Source organism: Myxine glutinosa, chromosome 4 (genome assembly GCF_964187855.1).
Source record: "Myxine glutinosa chromosome 4, kmMyxGlut1.1, whole genome shotgun sequence".
In the NCBI taxonomy this organism is placed as follows: domain Eukaryota; kingdom Metazoa; phylum Chordata; class Myxini; order Myxiniformes; family Myxinidae; genus Myxine; species Myxine glutinosa.
The window spans coordinates 216,687,873-216,708,970 of record NC_136264.1 but is presented as its reverse complement, the minus strand read 5'-3'; the positions used below and the strand labels follow the sequence as shown (position 1 = coordinate 216,708,970).

At 42.4% G+C, this 21,098-nt stretch overlaps 1 protein-coding gene across 2 annotated transcripts in view; it reads right to left on the bottom strand.

Moving 5' to 3' along the window:
- The window catches only part of FHDC1 (FH2 domain containing 1), a 260,755-nt gene that overhangs the window by 205,133 nt on the left and 34,524 nt on the right, over positions 1–21,098 (bottom strand). The window contains exon 1 of one of the 2 annotated variants that reach the window (XM_068114426.2): positions 13,792–13,848. The exons of the other annotated variant lie outside the window; for it this stretch is intronic. Within the exon in view, the coding sequence (XP_067970527.2) occupies positions 13,792–13,833 (42 nt within the window). The 5' untranslated portion in view covers positions 13,834–13,848. Of the gene's footprint in view, positions 1–13,791; positions 13,849–21,098 lie in introns of those variants that run through there. 2 annotated transcript variants of the gene reach the window in all.

Here is a 21,098-nt window from a genome sequence, read left to right as displayed (position 1 = left end):
TACAAAGATAGGAAGCAAGTTTTGATTGCAAAAACACATGAGGTCGAGGATGCCTTTAATGATGAACAGATTCAGAGGCTACATGGAGATTCGTATATTTTACCAGCAAAAGATATTCCAAGTAAGAAAAGTTATGTTATGCCTGATCTCAGCAAAGCTAACGAAACACAACTCAAGAGTCTTCCAAATCTTCTTCACCTAAAGAGTGGTGCACCTATTAAAATTACAAGCAACATCAACAAAGTTGACAAGCTAACTAATGGCACATTTGGTTATGTAGTTGATGTGGATACCAAAAACAGTATTGTTTGGTGTAGGTTTGATGGTGATACCGGTGTCATGACAAGAAGTATCTGCAACGCTAAGTGTAGCCTAGACAGGTATGCAGTACCGATAAAGACGTTGAAGGAGATTGTAACATGGAAAAAATCAACAGAGAGAGTAAGTTTTCGGCGCACTCAATATCCATTAGTACTTGCATATGCCATTACCTGCAATTCAGCACAAGGAATCACGAGAGACAGAGTTATGGTCGACTACACAACAAAATGTCAAAGTTTTACAAGACAACACGATTGTTTCTTTGTTGCTGTCAGTCGGTCAAGAACTTTAGAAGGTGTGTTTCTGAAGAATTTTCAAAGAGGTTATATTTATTGTCATCCATCTGTAAAACAAGAATTAGCTCGACTGGAAGCATCTGCTGTTCATGAATGTTCACCCAAATTTTTGGATGAGAAGGCATTCGAGTGCTCAAAGGATGATATGGTGTTAACTGATTACAAGGTTTCATATATCAATATTAAAGGTTTGCAAGATGCTGATCATCTTGAATGTTTAAGAAAAGATAATAATTTAGGGTTTTCTGATTTATTGTGCGTAGCTGAGACCAAACTAGGACCTGATGTAGACAATTCAATGATTGCAGTTGAAGATTTCGAAATAGTTGAAAGAATCGATGTTTCGTCAAAATCAATGGGATTAGTCATTTACAAGAAAAAGAATACAGATTTAGTTTGGCTTTCATGCTCAGGCTTTAAACTAGCTTCAGGAAAAGGTCAAATAATCATATGTAAGATAAATGTAGCCTTAATTATGTTCCTCTACCCTCACCCAAAATATGAAAGACGTGATCTCGCAGATCTTACTAACTTCATTGGAGCACCTGAATGCAATTCAAATGCAAAGATTATAACGGGTGACTTCAATATGGATACTCTCTCAGGTCTTACACATAAGGAAGATCATTTGAAGTACATTTGTGAAAGTACTGGGTGTGTTCAAGCTTTGAAAGCCATGACACATATAAATGGAGGACAACTAGACCATATCCTATTGGATTCGAAATTTCCCTTTACATTTGTTTCTAGTTGCTTCACTAATTTTTATAGTGACCACAAAGCTATATCAGTGCGATTTTCTACCAGTGAAGGAGTTACAGCAAGGAAAGACAAAGTAAATGTTTGAAGAGGAGTAAGAAAGTGAATGTGGTTGTACCAACAAGCTTTCAAAGCAGTTACATAATATATAAATGGAGGACAACAACACCATATCCCATTGGGTTCTTCATTTCCCTTTACATTTGTTTTCCGTTGCTTTACTATTTTTCATGGTGACCACAAAGCTACATCAGTATGATTTTCTACCAGTTATATAGTTGTTGTTATGTGGAAAGTAAAGGGTTGTGAGTTATGTAGAAAGTAAATGTTTGAAGAGCATTAAGAAACTGAATGTGTTTATACCAATAGTGTACATGATGGACAGAGAGAAGTTGCTCTAAAACAAAAATGTTTCGAAACACAGCCTGTGATTCTTGATGATACCACCATGGTTCTGCAATTGTTTGAATTTACGACCATTTTTGCAGGCTAGAGAGAGGTTTGGTAGATTCCTCCAATAGCAGTATGTTCCTCCAATACCTACTACGAGGTATTGCGTATGCTGTTACCTGTTATCTGTGTTTGCTACATTATTACCTGTTATCTGTACTTGTTTCACTCCTGTTATTATGCTCTATGGGTGAACATATGAGTCATTTTGCTATGCATTGAAAATGTGGACAATTTGCCAACTTCTGTCATTTCAATAAATATAATACCAAATCGTTTTTTTTTGTACAACAGCCCCTCCCAATTCTGTTTCAAGGTGCCGCATGGTGACATCGGCGGGCACGTTAGTTGCCCGCCGATGTCACTCTCGGAAGTATTATTTGTGCACATTTACCTCAGAAGTGCATTTGTACACAATGCACGCAGTGCAGCATCAATGAACGCCAAAGGATATATTGTGCACCTCTCCCTCCCAATACTGTCTATGAGCTGCACGGCGGTATTGCCGGGTGCCAAAGGCGCCCCGGCAATGCCGCGCTGGAGGATATTTATTTATTTGACGTGGGGGCGGTGTACTTTGAATGTATCTTTACTTGTTGATTTATTAATTAATCAATTAATCAATTAATCGATTAATTATTTAATTATTCGATTAATGACTAATTTTTTTAATTTTTTTTAAGTTACAGATTCTGATGAAATGGTGGTGGTTTATGTGTTATGTGACCGAATTGATTAATAATTAAATTTTTTAATGATTATTATTTATTTATTTTAATTATTAATCATTTATTTATTTTCTTTCTCATTTGGCCAATATCTCAGGCACCTTTTGAGCTCGGAAGTTAATATTTGGACATGAGTGACCAAGTGATGTGGCTATCAAGGATATTTTTGATTTATTGATTAATCATTTAATCGATGAATTATTTATTGATTAATCGATTAACTATTTATTGATTAATCAATTAATTTTTTATTAATGACTTATTTAATTAAATTTCTAAAAGATACATCTTCGGATGAAGCACTCATGGTTTAGTTATGCTATTAGCCAATTGATTAAGAAAATATTTTGTGATAATCTTTTATTGATTTTAATTATACAATTAATCAATCAATTTGTGTACACCTCTTCCTCCCAATGCAGCCTCTATGAGCTGCACTGCGGTATTGCCGGGCGCCAGAGGCCAGAGCCAGAGGCACCCCGACAATGCCGCGCTGTGGGATATTTAATTATTTGGCATGGGGGCGGTGTACTTTGAATGTATCTGTACTTGTTGTTTATTGTCTCAAAATTCAATAAACCACCTTGGGCCAAAATCACTGATACTAATTCTACTGCTATTGATTTTTATTAATATTATTGATTTTTTAATTTTAATTCTCTGCTACTTGAAAATGTAAGACCTGTGGATGTGCAAGTGATGTTTCCAATGAAACAATAATGAACAAATTCCTCATTCTTATAGTTGATCTAAAATGTAGGTTAACACATTATCTGGAGTACTGTGACACACACAATCACTACACAAATTTTGTATAATATACAATGATAGTGAATATTCACATCGTAATGACGACCGAACACCAACACAACAGTTAAAACAAATAAGCAGTCCATTAAAGCAGGTAGAGAATCAACTGAATGCCCTCAGACAAGTAAGGAAAACTGTGTCCAAGAAGGGCCTTATTTGTCCACAGTCAGACAAAAAAAGGCGGACACTTCCCAAGGAGGTTGATTTTTTTAGTTTGGCAAAAGGGAAATTCCAAAACAAATAATTTTAATTATTTATTGTTATTCTGGGATTTTATGAGATTGCCGTGCAATTAGGAGCGCATCATAGATGGAATAGCTTCGAGATTTATGATGCGAGAGAATCAGATCATTTGTATCTCGTAGAACCAGCATTACTACGGGGCCACAAGAGTAGTCTGGAGGTGCTGGAAAACATACTATTAGGTACATGTAAAGTTACATTTGCTGCATTAATCTGACTTTGATATTGTGTTAAGCAGGGTTCGATATTAGCGGGTGCCAGGGGGCACCTAATTTTAACGGGCAACCAAATTTTATAATGGTTGAGTTTTGGATGTTCAGTTGGGCACCCTCAAAATCACATAATGAACATCAATTTTAACCCCAAATCTATGATTACCATGATCGGAACAAACAAGGTTTGGGAAATCCAGGAATGTAAACACAATCATGGGCTCAGAGTTCTCTCAATTTGGTCTTGTACACTTTCCTGCTCAAGTTGATTTATTCTAAATTCTACAAATGAGCGATTGAGGTTGTTCCACATTTAAGACTGGGTGAAAATGAAGCATACTAGCCGAAGGCACCTACAAGTATTTAGTGGGCCATCAGTCCTTGGTGAATTATTAAACTTAATTTGATCATAATAATAGTGGAATTAAACTCCCTTTTACCCCCATTCTCCTCCCTTCCAACAGGAAGAGTAAAGTGCATCAAAATATGTCCAGGCTACATCGATTGGGACAAATCAAGGGAATCATTCAGAAAAGACTCTCTTAATTTGGCTTCGCACCTGCGGAAAGACTAAGTGTGGCGATTTGGGCAGAAAGTCTAGAGAAGAGTGTGCCTCATGCAGCAAGAGGAGGCCAGGTTGAGGGAGTCGAGAGGAGTGTGTCCTTGATGCAGTAAGAGAAGGACAAGTTGAGGAGGTCGTGAGGAGAGCGTCATCGATGCAGCAAGAGGACAAGTTGAGGGGGTCGAGAGGAGTGGGTCGTTGATGCAGCAAGAGGACAAGTTGAGGAGGTCGAAAGGGGTGGGTCATTGATGCAGCAAGAGGAGGACAAGTTGAGGGGGTCATGCGGAGAGTGTCCTTGATGCAGCAAGAGGACAAGTTGAGGGGGTCGAGAAGAGGATGTGCTTGATGCAGCAAGAGGAGGACAAGTTGTGGGGATCGAGAAGAGGGTGTGCTTGATGCAGCAAGAGGAGGACAATTTGAGGAGGTCGAGAGGAGAGTGTCCCCTTGTGTTTGTCAGGCACATCAGTGAGCTCGGCTGGTGCCTCGACCAGTAACGTTATGGTTAAGGGGTCAAATTGTGGGACTTCCCATCCCAAGTTAAGCAGAGTGATTTTGAGAATAGAAGGGAAAGAAAGTACTGTTTTTAAGGAAGACATAAAGGACACAAACAATAACCATGAAGAACTAATGTAACATGTTAGATAGGATGGTGGTTGGTGTAATAGCCACTGCATCAACGGCGGTAAACTTCTGGAATTTTTTTAATACGAGCTTTAAAACCATTATTTTATTTCAAATTTATTATATACCTAAACACTGTGTGGTGTAAGGTGTTCTATTAACTCTCGAGTTGTTATAGAAATTATTGTTGGAAATTATTATTGACTATTGGGAATTACTGGGTGTAATGAATGAAATCAATAGGACAGTGAGGCATGCCAACTGCCATGGGAAGCAAGGAGAAGCTGATGTTTTGGGCGTTAAACTATTTTTCTTCGACAAAGTGTTAATGCCCAAGACATCGGTTTCTCCTAGTTTCACACGGCGCTCCATACCTCAATCAATGTCCCATTGATTTCCTCCTTCGTTAGACCTGTCTGCCAATGCGCATCGACCCGAGCCTTCACCTGCAAGACTGGATACAAGATTCATTCTAATTTCTTCGTGGAGATGCGCTCCAAAGAGTTTCACCATAATGTTGAATCCGTAAACCAGGTAGCATCCATAATCTCAGAACAAAGGTGGCACACCAAACAGGCCACAGACATGTGTTTGTGGCTGACAGCTATTAGGGGAAATGAGGGTAATTTCCAGCCCTGGAGATACGAAGGGTAACCATATCAAAGCACAACTGCGCACCCAAAAAATTAAATAAAATGACATAAAAAGAGAATTAAACACTTTATTTTGCCTTTTCTGATACTTAATTTTGTCTTTCACAATTTGTTTTGATTTGCAAAGCCAGAAATGATTGTGGAAGTTTACTATGAACAAAATTCTCTGGTGCATCAACACTATCCGTGTAAATCTGGCAATAACTATTGATTTTTGTTGGTACATATTAGTAAAAACACAAGCAAATAACTATTTCCCACTATGTTGAACTTTTCAAACAAAAACAAACTATTCTCAACAACACAATATATAATTTGGAGTAAAAAGTGAGTTTTATTTAGATTGCTAGTGAAGTACTGTGCTCTTCCATAAGGATTCTCAGAATTTCACCCCACTGTCTCTGCTCCACCTGCGTGCTCCAAGTGCTCGTCTTCAAATACAACCGATGTGTGCTTGCTTTACTCAACTGGTCACAGCAAACAGACAAACAGTTCTATTTCATGTCAAAGACCCAGAAAGCAGCGGTCACATAAATCCGTCACACAAAAAACAGGGCAATTACAAACACAGGCAAACAGCAACTCGAACAATACACAGTCTGTTTGCTCCAAACACACACCAATAATTCCACCACATTGACCACAAACAAGGAAGGCCCCAGTGAAGGAAGAGGGAGGAGGTCCAATGGGACGGGAGATAGCCAAAATGTGCCACACGGCCTTGATCGGATAATAATCAAAGAGGCCGTGATATGATATCAGAGGCCGTGATATGATATCAGAGGCCATGGGGCCTCGTGTGTTTGGACCATATGGTCTGTCCAGCGAGAATTTAAAAATAAACATCAAACTATTTTATCTGTCTCCTCTGGAGTATACAATATTCCTCTGATGGGAATTCACCTGATGAAAGCTTAAAATTAAGCGTACATTGAAATACCTGCTATTAATGAAGGGTACGGATTCATGTTCTTCTTCGTTCGTTCTTCAGAATGAGCCATGGCTCATTTTTTTCCATTGAGCTGTTACAGAGATATAGAGGGGCAAACCTGAAGGCGTTTTCCAAGATGGTGCCCATACCACGTGACCTATGACGTCATAATTAGCAGTAAAATTTCTACATGTCTAGTCAATCACTTGTTGAAATTCAATCAGACCAAAAGTTGCTGAGAACATTAATTTTAAATTTTTCGGAGGTGAAAAATCAGGCGGAAGAATAATAATAAACTCTGGGAAAAACAATAGGTAAATGCAGAGGAAACCTAATAATATTGGGAATGATAATAAGTATTCCTCGACATTACATGTGGAGGAAACCTAATAATAAATATAAAGAAGCAATCAGTTGAACAAGCACGGGAAACTTTGGTGTGGAAAGTTCACGTTTTACAGCAATAAATAAACAAACAATGAATAATATCTTATTATAACAGAGCAAACGTATATGCTTATGTATGTATATCTGTGACCAAAACGACTTCTTCAAATTTTATGTTGACTCTTTAGACTGGTGACACCCCTTCAACTTTTGAAGAACCCAAAGACATTTAAGACCACCAAGACACCAAAGACCCTTCAAGACCCAAAAGACCCAGAGGACCCAAAATAACACGAAAACCCAGAAGTCCCAAAATAACCCGAAAGCCCAAAAGACCTCAAACCCCCAAAATATCCCCAAACACCCAAAATACCTCGAAGACTCTTAAAGACCCCGAAAACCCAAAAGACACTGAAGACCCAAAATACCACAAAGACCCGAAATACCCCGATGACCCAAAATACCCCGAAGACCCAAAAGACTCCATAGACCCAAAATACCCTGAAGACCCTTAAAGACCCAGATGACCCAAAATATCCAAAAGACCCCAAAGACCCAGTACTCCCCGAGGGTATAGAAGACCCTAAATACTCAAAGGATCCTGAAAACCCTAAAAGACCCAGATGACCCAAAATACACTGAGGACCCAAAAGGACCCGAAGACCCAAAATACTCCAAAGACCCTAAAGACCATGAATACCCAAAATATCATGAAGACAGAAAGACCCGAAAGATCCTTCAAGACCCAGAGTACCCAAAATACCCTGAAGACCCAAAAGACCTCGAGGAGCCAAAATACCACAAAGACTCTTATATACCCCAAAGACCCAAATACCCAAAGGAACCAAAAGACCCTACAGACCCTAAAGACACAAAGACTCTGAAGATCATTAAAGACCACAAAGAACCAAAAGATCCAAAATACCCCAAATATCCAAAAGACTCTTAAGACCCATAAGGCCCTTTAGACCCATTAGATCAGCTTGGACCCTTGAGCATTTAGAGCTTTGAATCACTTGGACCTTTTTAAATTGCAAATAAATTACAAATAAATAATATCACCAATATTACAAATAAATTTGTACAAGAGAAATGTTTGTATTATGATTGGTGTAAATCATGACAATGCAGCAACTCAAATTGGGTCAGGTCATTATCCTCAGTTAAAACAAGCCCGTGCCTCTGCAGTGACGTGTGGTGAGGCGAGCATAGCGAGCCGATCCACACGAGATACGATAAGATTTAAACCTGCTATACTAGCCTATACAGTATTTCATCACAAAGGCCTCTTTTGCTTCCTCAAAACAGCACCAGTGTACCTCAAAAGGTGTAAGTTCCAAAGAACTTTGGCTCCTAGTGATTTCGTCCTATTCTCTCTCAGCATTATAAATCAACATTTTAATATTTCTTGCATCATGGCACACACTCGCAAAAAATTTTTTAGGATATGAAGAAGCTTGTGTATATGGGCTGGTAGGATACCCGAGGTATACCCACTCGACTGTAAGCTGTTTAGCCTCGGTTCGAATCCAGAGCCCAGCTATAAATTGCCACCCTGGTATTTCGCAGGTCAGGCAGTTCATCAACATCAGCGCTGTTCCTCGGATAGACATTAAGCCGGGTGTCCAGACTGCTAACATCAGTGGGTGGGCATTAAAGATCCCATGGTGTCCTTCATGAAGAGTAAGCAAGTTATCGCCGGCATCCCAAACAAATTACCAATTTCTACTAAAATCATACGAACGTCAGTTCGGCCCAGATGATTCAGACAAATAAGTCAAAAACATTTTCCAGTCGATCCCACAAGAAGGTGGGAATAATTGGAACCATTAAAAAAGTAGAGAAAGAGGAACTTGAACATGTTTAACATGGAGAACAATAACATGAGAGATTTATAGAGGGTGGGCCAAAAAAAGGTTTAAAATATATATAATCGGTACTCGACATGTAGTCTAGGCTCTGGGTGACCCTTTAGGCCCCTAAGACTCTTCACACCCCGAAAACCCACCAAAAACCCTAAAGACTCAACAATCGTGAAGAACCTTTCGACACCAAAGAGCCTTTAGAACCCTAAGACCTGATATACCTTTAGTTAGAGGGCCTTCTGCAGGAAGAGTTGAGGGTCACCACGCTATAATCAAAAGACCCCCATTGGTAAACCACACCTAACAACCCACGTGCCAAAGACAAATCCCCACTTGCAAAGAGAAAAGCCCCACATGGCAAAGAGAAAAGCCCCAAGTGGCAAAGAGAAAAGCCCCAAGTGGCAAAAAGAAAAGCCCCACGACACAAAGAGAAAAGCCTCACTAGAAAAGAGAAAAGGCCTTCTGGCAAAGAGAAAAGCCCCATGTGGCAAAAAAGAAAAGCCCCACACCGCAAAGAGAAAAGGCCCACGTGGCAAAAACGAAAAGCCACATGTGGAAAAACAGAAAAGCCCCAGGCTGCAAAGAGAAAAGCCCCACACGGCAAAAGAAAAGCCTCGATGGCACAGAGAAAAGCCCCACGCTGCAAAGACAAAAGCCCCACGTGGCAAAAACAAAAGCCCCACGCTGCAAAGAGAAAAGCCCCACGCTGCAAAGAGAAAAGCCCCACGCTGCAAAGAGAAAAGTCCCACATTGCGAAAAAGAAAAGGCCACCAGCAAAGAGAAAAGCGTCACCGGCAAAGACAAAAAAGCCACACGTGGCAAAGAGAAAAGCCACACGTGGCAAAGAGAAAAGCCCCACGCTGCAAAGAGAAAAGCCCCACATTGTGAAAAAGACAAGCCCCATGTGGCAAAGAGAAAAGCCTCACCAGCAAAGAGAAAAGCCTCACCGGCAAAGAGAAAAAAGCCACACGCGGCAAAGAGAAAAGCCTCATTGGCAAAGAGAAAAGCCTCACCAGCAAAGAGAAAAGCCTCACCAGCAAAGAGAAAAGCCTCACCAGCAAAGAGAAATGCCTCATTGGCAAAGATAAAAGCCCTGTGCTGCAAATACAAAAGCCTCACTGGCAAAGAGAAAAGCCTCACTGGCAAAGAGAAAAGCCTCACCAGCAAAGAGAAAAGCCTCACCGGCAAAGAGAAAAGCCTCATTGGCAAAGAGAAAAGCCTCACCAGCAAAGAGAAAAGCCTCATTGGCAAAGATAAAAGCCTCACCAGCAAAGAGAAAAGCCTCACCGGCAAAGAGAAAAGCCTCACCGGCAAAGAGAAAAGCCTCATTGGCAAAGATAAAAGCCCTGTGCTGCAAATACAAAAGCCTCACTGGCAAAGAGAAAAGCTCCACGTGACAGAGAGAAAAGTCCCACGTGGCGTAGATAAAACGGTGTCCATGACAACAATTTAACCCCCATTATTATGGAATGGGACATTTTTGTGATTTTCTTATTGCAAAACTTCAGGAATTTTTCAAGATAACATATCGACACTTTTAAAGCTTATTTGTACGCATGTTTATTATCTACTATATAAGAGAGATGTCTGTGTGTGTATGTGTCTGTCTGTCTGTCTGTGTTGCCATTTTTCTCAGAGATGGCTGAACGAATCTTCGTCAAACTTTCAGAGGTTCATCAGTGAGTGTCTGGGAATCAGTGAGTCTGGCAATCACATCAGTGAGTTTTAGCCAAACAAAACAAAACAAAAATGAAAAAAGAAGATCATTTTTTGCAGTTTAAAAAAAAAAAAAATCGCTCGATAGTGCCTAAGCCTTTTTTAATTAATGACAGTTATATACAAGTACACATTCGCATAAATAAATACAAAACAATCACCAGACATTTGAATACAAATAAATGAAAGAATCCCGGAAGTGAACGAAGTTGGTAGTATGGCTTCTTCTTCTTCCTGATTGTCATCACAGTTAACTCAGAAACGTGATGAACGCCACATTCACCCCATTCACCCACCAGCATACATATGAACACCCTTCCTCTCCTGCTCCCCCCTCCCCCCTCCCCTCCTCTTCCCCCCTCCCCCCTTCCCCCACCCTCCCCTTCCCTGCCCTCTCTCCCACTCTCTCCCCCCCTCTGCCCCCCTCTCCTCCCCTTCCCCCACTTCCTCCCCCTCCCCCCACCAATCCCCCGCTCCCCCCACGAATCCCCCCTCCCCCCGCCAATCCCCGCCTCTCCCCTTCCCCCCCCCCTCACCCCTCCCCCCTCCTCCCCCACCCAGCAACGCCAGGTACTTCTGCTAGTATCTTTATAAAATCTTGTCAAAATTGGTCAAAGGTCAAAGTGAATACCATCCAAAACATGTAGAACACCTATTAGGCTGAAATTATAAAAATTATGAACCAAATATGTTATGTACAACATTCAATCATGTAAAACACTTCATAGGTCAAATTTTGGAAATTACCAAATTGCTGTTTCTGTGGCAACTGTTGTTTATTTGGATTTCACAAGTATCGATTTGATTAAGTACCGTTCAGGTCTGGATGCAGATCCGACCTATCAGTGGATCACAAAACGTAAACTGTTCAGTCTGGGTGGAGGTATGTGCTCTACCTAGTGCCATTCTAGTTACTATAATAAATAGAGGTTGTGTGGCTGTCGCTATGTCGCCTTTATTCGCTCATCAATTGGCGATATCACAGCAGAGCAAAAAGGCATCCAATGTCCCAAGATTTTCAAGCAAGACGAGAAAGCGAATCATGTTAACAATGGCGTATGATATGATGTGATCAATAAAATTGCCCTCAAAAATGATAAAGTGCATTAATTTTCCAAGAATGTACCGCAGTACATTGTCCACCGAAGGTGGGCCGAGAAGGGTACTCCCACCCGGATGGAGTGACTGATAGTCAAGCAAATGGATGGAACCGATCTAATGAACCATCTCGATGTTACTCAACATGCTGGAAGATGGCAGAACATAGTGAGAGTCACGAGGAGTCAGAATTGAGACAATGCAAATAATCACCAGAATTATACTTGTATAAAATGCTTACAATCATGTAATAACCTTTCACCTCAAGGTTAATTATGAGGGCTCTATCATGTTACCTACCAATGCAATTCAGGTCTTTGACTCATCAAGCCTGTGCTGTGTTCACATCCTATTTTCTTCATCTATCAACTTGCTTACCTTCTATATGGTAACCCCGTTCTTCGCACGAGTTTCACAGGATAGTCCAGAGGTACACTCCCTTCTGAGCTGTCGCATCTGGGTTTTAAATCCCGACACAGCTACAGACCATCATCCCGGTGTTTGATAGGCAGGGTGACGCATCAAGATGTATGCCACCTCTTGATGGATGTTAAACCAAGTGATCCATCTGCAGCATTAGTTGATAGATGACAAAGATCCCACGGTATCTTTCACAGAGAGTAAATGACTTATTGCTGGCACCTTGAACAAATTCCAAATTCCTACATGCTCAGTGTCATGTATGAAGCTGCAAATATTCACCGTTGTATCCCTACACCGGGACCGCATTGTATCCCTACGCCAGAGCTCGGATGGCGCTGAGGTGAATCGGGCCTGTATCGGCAGAGTGAATAAACGTGTATGACAATTGATCGTAGTTTGTCGAGATACCTTACATGGCGACGAGGATAAACATCTAGTATTCTAGACCATGACTTCTTTCGGCCATCTCGATGAATTCGACCCTCATGAGGGGGATTTTGACACGTATTCTGAGCGGTTGTCTTTTTACTTCAAGGCGAACGACATCGCGACCGAAGCCCGGATGAAGGCTGTCCTCCTGTCCCTTTGCGGAGGTGAGACGTTCACACTCGTTAAAAACCTGATTCGGCCTCGGACAATCCAGGAGCTCACATATGCAGAGCTCAAGGCCGCTTTGAAGGAACATTGTAATCCATCTCCTTCAGTCATCCTGTGTCGGTTTAATTTTTACATGTGCAGACAGCATCAAGGTCAGTCGATCGCAGACATCATTGCACACCTCAAAAAACTGTCACATCTGTGTGAGTTTGGGGACACAATTGATGACATGCTCCGTGATTTGCTGGTGGTTGGCATGTCCGATGACCGCACTCGTAGACGCCTGCTTGCTGAGAGAAGACTGACGTTCCAAAATGCCAAAGACACCGCCATTTCCATGGAAAGTGCTGAACGCAACGCTACAAGCATCGGTGCCACTCACTCATCTGGTACCAGCCCTGCTGTGAATCGGTTGGATCATGATCAGCCAAAACGTTGGAACAAGGCTTCTCGTCAGAAGCCAGTGCAGTCTCAAACACACAACAAATGTTTTCGGTGCAACGGAAAGCACCCTCCGGAGACGTGTCGGTTCAAAGATGCGACCTGCCATTTCTGTTCGAAAACTGGCCATATTGCTCCAGCTTGCATCACTCGCAAATCCGGAAAAGGAAAAGCTGCTGACAAGATTCATCAGTTTATCGGTTCGGAGGAACCTGAGCTTGACCAGGTGAGCTCTGTTTCCGACAACTCAGGATCGTATGACCTGCTTCATATTGATTCTCACCATAGGCGGGACCCTCTTCTTGCCAATGTTGTCGTCAACAATCGACCATTGCAAATGGAGGTCACACTGGTGCGGCCGTCTCGCTCATCAGCCATGCTGTTTTCACAAACCTGTGGAGTGATGCTGACCGACCCCATCTGAAACCTACTACCTATGGACTCTCCACCTATACAGGTGAGAAGATTGTTCCCTGCGGTACATGTGACGTCACGGTGGGCTACGATAACCGTGAGTTTCACCTACCCCTGATCGTCATTCCTGGAAAGGGCCCTTCCTTACTCGGCAGGAACTGGTTGAGCATAATTAGACTGAAGTGGAAAAGCATTCATCAACTCCGGGCAGCCAACGTTTCTCCTACCGCAGCATACACACTCAAAAATGTGCTGGATACGTACCCGGATGTCTTCAAGGATGAGCTTCGAACCTTGAAAGGACATACGGCTAAGCTCAGTGTTGACCGGGATGCCAATCCTATATTTTGCAGAGCTCGCCCAGTCCCTTTCGCCCTGCGGGAGCGGATTGACAAGGAACTGGATCATCTTGAAAATCTGGGGATCATCGAGCAAATCCAGTATGCCGAATGGGCGGCGCCCATCGTTCCGTTAATAAAATCGGACCAGTCCATCCGCATATGTGGAGATTATAAAATGACCGTGAACAAGTGTTCTTCATTGGATAAATATCCAATCCCGAGGATCGAAGACCTCTATGCTCGTCTCACGGGAGGCAAGACTTTTACGAAACTCGATCTCAAATCCGCCTATCTACAGCTCCGCTTGGACGAGAATTCGAAACAGTATCTTACCATCAACACACATCGTGGGTTGTACAGGTACCACCGACTCAGTTTTGGAGTGAAATCTGCACCTGGAATTTATCAGCATGTCATGGAGTTTGTTTGCCGCCGAACGCAACGTCGTTTGTTACCAGGATGATATTCTGGTTACTGGTCGTATGGACGCGGAACATCTACAAAACCTGGATAGAGTTCTGAAGAAGATTTCGGACTCCGGCCTACGTTTGCGTCGAGACAAGTGCAAGTTTATGGTGCCATCAGTCACGTACCTGGGTCATACGATTGATGCCGAGGGTCTACACCCGACAGATGAGAAAGTCCGAGCTATCAAGGATGCTCCTGCTCCACGAGACGTGACCGAATTGAAGTCATACCTCGGTTTGCTTCAGTTCTATGGTCGCTACATCCCGAATGTGACCGACGTTTTGGGCCCCTTTATCGGCTTTTGAGGAAAGGAGTCTCCTGGAGCTGGGGGTCCAATGGACAATCAGCATTCCAGACCTCTAAGGATCTGCTCAAATCGTCCAATGTTCTCGTTCATTTTGATCCAGAGAAGGATCTTGTGCTGACATGCGATGCCTGTCGGTATGGAGTGGGGAGTGTATTATCACACGTGATGCCTGATGGTACGGAAAGACCGGTTGCATTTGCATCCAGAACGTTGTCCCCGGCAGAGAAGAACTATTCCCAACTTGACAAGGAAGGATTGGGAATCGTTTTCGGCGTCAGCAAATTTCGCCAGTACCTTCTTGGACATCATTTCATGATTCGCACTGATCACAAGCCGCTGATCAGTCTGTTTGATCCAACTAAGGCGACATCTGACACACTACCACCCAGGATCATCCGCTGGTCCCTGTTTCTCGCTGCTTATGACTACTCCATAGCCCGGTCCGGTAAGCCCGGTTCGTCTATCACAAATGCAGATGCCATGAGTCGGTTACCCCTTCCAGAATCCGTTGATGATTTGCCTACACCAGGATCCATTATCGCACTGATGGATCATCTGGAAGATTGTGCTGTCGATTCCGGCCAGATCCGCACTCATACTCGACGAGACCCTGTTCTGTCCAGAACTGTCCAGGCTGTACAGCTTGGATGGCATTTGCTACCTGAGGGTGACCCAGATTTTGCGGATTTTAACGCACGTAAAAACGAACTCAGCGTGGAAAATGGTTGCCTACTCTGGGGATGTTGTGTCAGGATCCCAAAAAATCTGCGTTCCAGGGTCATGGATGAAATCCATGACTGTCACCCCGGGATTGTGAAGATGAAGTCACTCGCTAGAAACTATGTGTGGTGGCCGAATCTTGATGCTGATATCGAACATCATGTTTAACATTGTTACCCCTGCCAGAGCACCCGGAATACACCTGCGAAAGCGCCACTGCATCCCTGGGAATGGTCCAGCGAACCGTGGCATCGCCGACATCTCGATTATGCCGGGCCTATTAACGGCAGCATGATTCTAATAATTACGGGCACGCACACAAAATGGATTGATGCCTATGTGACGCGTGGTACTACGTCAGCCATTGTCATCGAAAGACTCAGACGCTATTTCGCCACTCATGGTCTGCCCAGGATGATCGTGAGTGATAACGGTTCGTGTTTTTCCAGTCCCGAGTTTGCCGAGTTCACACGTCGGAACGGCATCAAACATAAGTTTGTCAGCCCACATCACCAGGCTTCAAATGGCTTGGCCGAACGATCCGTGGGAATCATCAAACCCGGATTGTAGAAACTTCAGGAAGGAACCCTGGAAACAAAGCCGTCTCGTCTCCTGTTCAAATACCGCATCACGCCACAATCAACAACTGGTGCAGCTCCGTCTGAGTTATTGATGAAGCGACACTTGAGATCGACACTTGACAATCTCAAAACAGACATATCATCAAATGTTTATCAGAGCCAGCTTAATCAAAAGTTGGTGCACGATAAGTCGTCCAACAGTCGATGTATCAACATTAGAGATCCAGTGTTTGCCCGAAATTTTGGTGTAGGTGCGACGTGGCTACCGGGGGACATCATCGAGAAGCCAGGTCCACTGTCCTGCGTGATTCGCCTGCAGGACGGCCGCGAAATTCGTCGACATCAGGACCACATAACCTACCGTCACTGTGAGTCGATAGAGCCTGCAGCATCGTCACAGTCAGAACAACAGTTCGACCCACCACTACCGGAGATCGTCGTGGCCGCTCCAGCCGGCTCGGATGCCCCGAAAACCTCTGCGAACGCTACACCCTTCGTGGAGACCAAAGGAATCACCTCGGACTCTGTATCCACTGGTACACCGCGACCCAAAGGAATCACCTCGGACTCTGTATCCACTGGTACACCGCGACGCTCAATGCGTGAGAGAAAAGCACCCGACCGGTTGAATCTTTGAAGATGTTTTTTTTCACGGTGACACATGTTCTATTTTCACGGTGACACATTTTCTATTTTCACGTATTTTCATTATTCTCATAATCGTTTGCACACATATTTTCACATGTTTTGGAAATGTTTCTTTTGAAATGTCAATTCTTGAAATCTAGCACGTATTGCTCTTGGTAATTTTGGACTTAAAGGGGAGGATGTCGTGTATGAAGCTGCAAATATTCACCGTTGTATCCCTACACCGGGACCGCATTGTATCCCTACGCCCCAGCTCGGATGGCGCCGAGGTGAATCGGGCCTGTATCGGCAGAGTGAATAAACGTGTACGACAATTGATCGTAGTTTGTCGAGATACCTTACACTCAGTCAAGTATCTTGCATCAGCGTGGCGACTTGTCCAGGATTCTAAACCCAGGCAACAAATTACTTCAGCACAACCGACTCTCGATATATATATATATAGCATGATATATCAATCAATTAATTATACCATAAACTTAATATCCACATCCTCAATCATTATTGTTTCTATTTCAGAGATTAGCAATGGCCTGGTACCTTCTTTGTGATAACACTAGTAAAAAGCCTGTCTGAAATGACGGGTTGGAACAGTTTATTTGATGGTGCAGCCTCGTGAGCATGCCACAGTCTGAAGCCTGGGCCTAGTATCAGGTGTGCTGCTGTCTTCTTTATTTATTATACATCCTGTGGACGTAAATGAACACTCGTTTTAATCTGCCCGCGTTTCATATCATGTGCAGCGAATTTCGCCTCCCTGCACCTTGTATTTGTTGTTATTTTTATATAAAAAAACCTCTTCTGTACACCACCCTTGAGGCTCGATCTACAAGCCACCATCTACATTCCAATATAAGAGACATAATTACTCGTTCACCGAAAATGTTTTTCGAGTTTGTTTTATCCTCAAAAATACGTATTGAACACACACTTGTGTTAAAAGATTGGCCTTTAAAATCTACCTTTATGAAGGGGACAGACATCTGCACAAACACACAAACTAACATTGTGTTTTATATGGTACATTTTATGAGCAGTTGCGAAGGTATTTTCAAAACATCTGTCCAAACTATCCATGATATTTTCGACTAATGTCACCACTGCCACTCTCCCCACCCGTATCCATGTTTATGTACAGCTGATATTCATCTCGGCACGCAAGACACTCATGGACCTTCAGAGGAGAGGGGTGATTCACAGGTCAACCTTCCATCAAGGTGTATATTAAATCACTTTAACAAGAGTTGGTGGAAGTGCAAGAGATATTAATGCATATGTTGATTTCCTTTTTCAACAGAATGGTTTTTTTTGCTTTTCACACAATTCCAGCATTTAAAACGACATGCATGTGATGTTAAATTATATTGATCAACGACAAAAGTTTTATTTCAATTGTCTTGTTCGTAATATACATACATACACTACTGTGTATAATACATACATAATACATAATACATACACTACTGTGTATATATATATACATACATACATACATATACTACTGTGTATATATACATACATATATATATATACATGCATACATATATACGACTGTGTATATATACATACATACATACTAGTGTTTATATATATATATATATATATATATAACTGTAAGAAATAGTAGAAACTCCAAAGTACGAGCAGGGCGTCTCATTTGTATTGAATAAATAATCGTTAGATTAAATAAGACGCGGACGTAGCTTCAGGACGTCGATCTTTAATTGTCGACAAGCTTTCGACCAACAAAGGTCTTCTTCTGAGTCAGCCCCAAGTTCAACGGAACTTCCGTTCAACGGAACAACGGAACTTCCATATATATGTATATATATATATATATATATGCTCGTGGGGGTGAATTTAATATATATATATATATATATATATATATATATATATATATATATATATATATATATATACACAGTATATACACAGACTTGGCATTTAATATGGAATATTTTTTTTGTGGGGGTGAACTTACTTTTCAAGTTGACTTAGAACCAAAAGTTCATTGGAATTATGTTGAAATTATTCTCGATCTTGTTAATGTGACCTTTAAAAGAAACAAAAACCACATTTGACATTTCGAAGCAAATAAATTGATCCTTGAAAGTGATGTAAACTGATATCGAACTCAATTCATGGACAGTACAGTGTTAAACTTCTGTGCGTTTTCCAGAAGTATCTCTTTATTTTGCTCATTAGCCAAGAATTTTTTTTAACAAAAACAAAAGTTAAATTACGACTGGGATTACGGACAGTAAAATTACAGTTCAGTACTTCGTGTAACCCCCACGAGCATTCAGGAGAGCACGTACACGTTGAGGCATGCTGTTCACGAGATTTGCCAAGGTTTGGACAGGAATCGCTTGCCATGCAGTTACAATAGCCTGCTGCAATTCATGCACAGAAGCAGGCTGCTGGTCCAAATTGTCGATTTGACGCATTAATTCTGCCCACAAGTTCTCTATCGGATTCATATCCGGGGACATGGCAGGCCACTCCATATGCTCTACACCACGGTCAGCAAGAAAGTGTTGGATCATGTGAGCATGATGAGGCCGTGCATTGTCATCTTGGAAGACAAAGTTTCCTCGAAAGGCTGCACGAGCAAATGGAAGCAATGTTTCTTCCAGAATAATCCTGTACTTGAACTGGTTCAGGTTTCCATTCAGAACAACCAGGTCAGTTTTGCCCCCTGCATGAAAAGCAGCCCAAACGGTCACCCCACCACCTCCAGCTTGGACTCTTGGCACTATACAATCTTGTTTGTAGGCTTCATGCACTTGTCTGCGCACTCGGACGCGGCCATATTGACGATAGACCAGAAATCTAGACTCGTCACTGAAGATCACGTGATTCCAGTGTCCTGGCTGCAATTGACGGTGCTCTCTGGCCCACTGCAATCGGCGCTGGCGGTGTTGTCTGGTCAGACGTGGATTTCTCAGGGGACACCAGGCACGATAGCCTGCTTGAACCAGTCATTGGTTGACTAGCCTTCTGGATACAGGCACATTTGTCAGTTGCTGCCACTCAGCCCTAAGCCGATTAGCTGACTTGGTACGGCCATTGCGGACTAACCGGTGCAGCTGGCGATCATCCCTCCTTGTGGTTCTGCGGGGACGTCCTGACCTCGGTATTGGAGTCGGGACACCCCTCTGAGCATTTCGTTTCAGGATCTTTGACACCTGACCTTGAGTGATGCCATACTGCCGAGCAATAGCACGCTGTTTCATGCCGGAATTTCGTAAAGCCACCACTAAATGACAAACAGCATTGTCGAGTTGACGGACCATCTCCAGGGGAAGCGGCAATAACTTGTGTAGACGACGACATGCAGCAGTTGTTTTCCACTAATACAGAACGCAACAACCCTTATATACCCGATTGTGAAGCCAATCGTCAAATGTACCTGTCCGTACAATTTGTCACGCCACCTGTGATATAATCCTGTTATTGACTTCTTGCTGCGACAGACAATCAGTGACATGGTTCTTTTAACAAAGAAATCACTGAAGCATAAAAGAAACTCACCAGATATTGATATACCGAGTTCAGAAAGTAAACCCAAGTCAAGAAGAAAAAAAATTCTATATTAAATGCCAAGTCTGTATATATACAGTATATATATATTTATATATATATATATATATATATATATATATATATATATATATATATATATATATATATATAATCTATCTATAATTCCAGCAATCTCTGTGTGTCTGTGTGTCTGTGTGTCTGTGTGTCTGTGTGTCTGTGTGTCTGTGTGTCTGTGACCGCTGTTTCTCGACAACCACGGGTCCGATATACTTTAAACTTGCCAGGTATATTGCTGGGGACCCGAGGATGTGCCTTTTCAAGGTTTGTAATTAATCGGACAAGTACTTACCGAGCTATGTCCAAAAAACGCTTCAACCAATCAGAGAGCAGCGAGCTATCACGTGTGCCGAACGTGGCGATCAGACTCTGCCTCGGACGGCACATTTGACAGCGTATTCATTTATTTCACGTTGGAAAACTATGTTGCCGTTAAACTATGTTTTAAAACGAATTCAAACTGCGATTAAATTAAAACGGTTCATCGTAACTGCGATTTGCGAACTTCCGGACAGTGACGACTTCACTTCCGGCAGCCAATCACAGAACGCTTTGTTGCGTAGGCGTGGCCGATGTGAGACGAGCGGAGCTGAGCGCGTTACGAGCTGACCGCCATTACGGTACGTAATTCGATTTCTTATGCGCATTATTTCTCCCAATTCAGTCAGAGCGAAGGGCGGAAGCGAAGAGCGTTGTTTTTTTTGTTTACGGGCGTACGGGCGGGGTAGAGCGTACGGGTAGCGTTTTTTTTTTTTTTTGGCAAGGAACGGGCACCCACGTACGGGCAATGCCCTAGTATATATAAATGAATTATTAGGTTTACTCTCCATGAAATGGAGAGAAACCTATTATTACTGCTAGAGTTTTTCTTATTATTATTCTTCCACCCTATTTTGCACC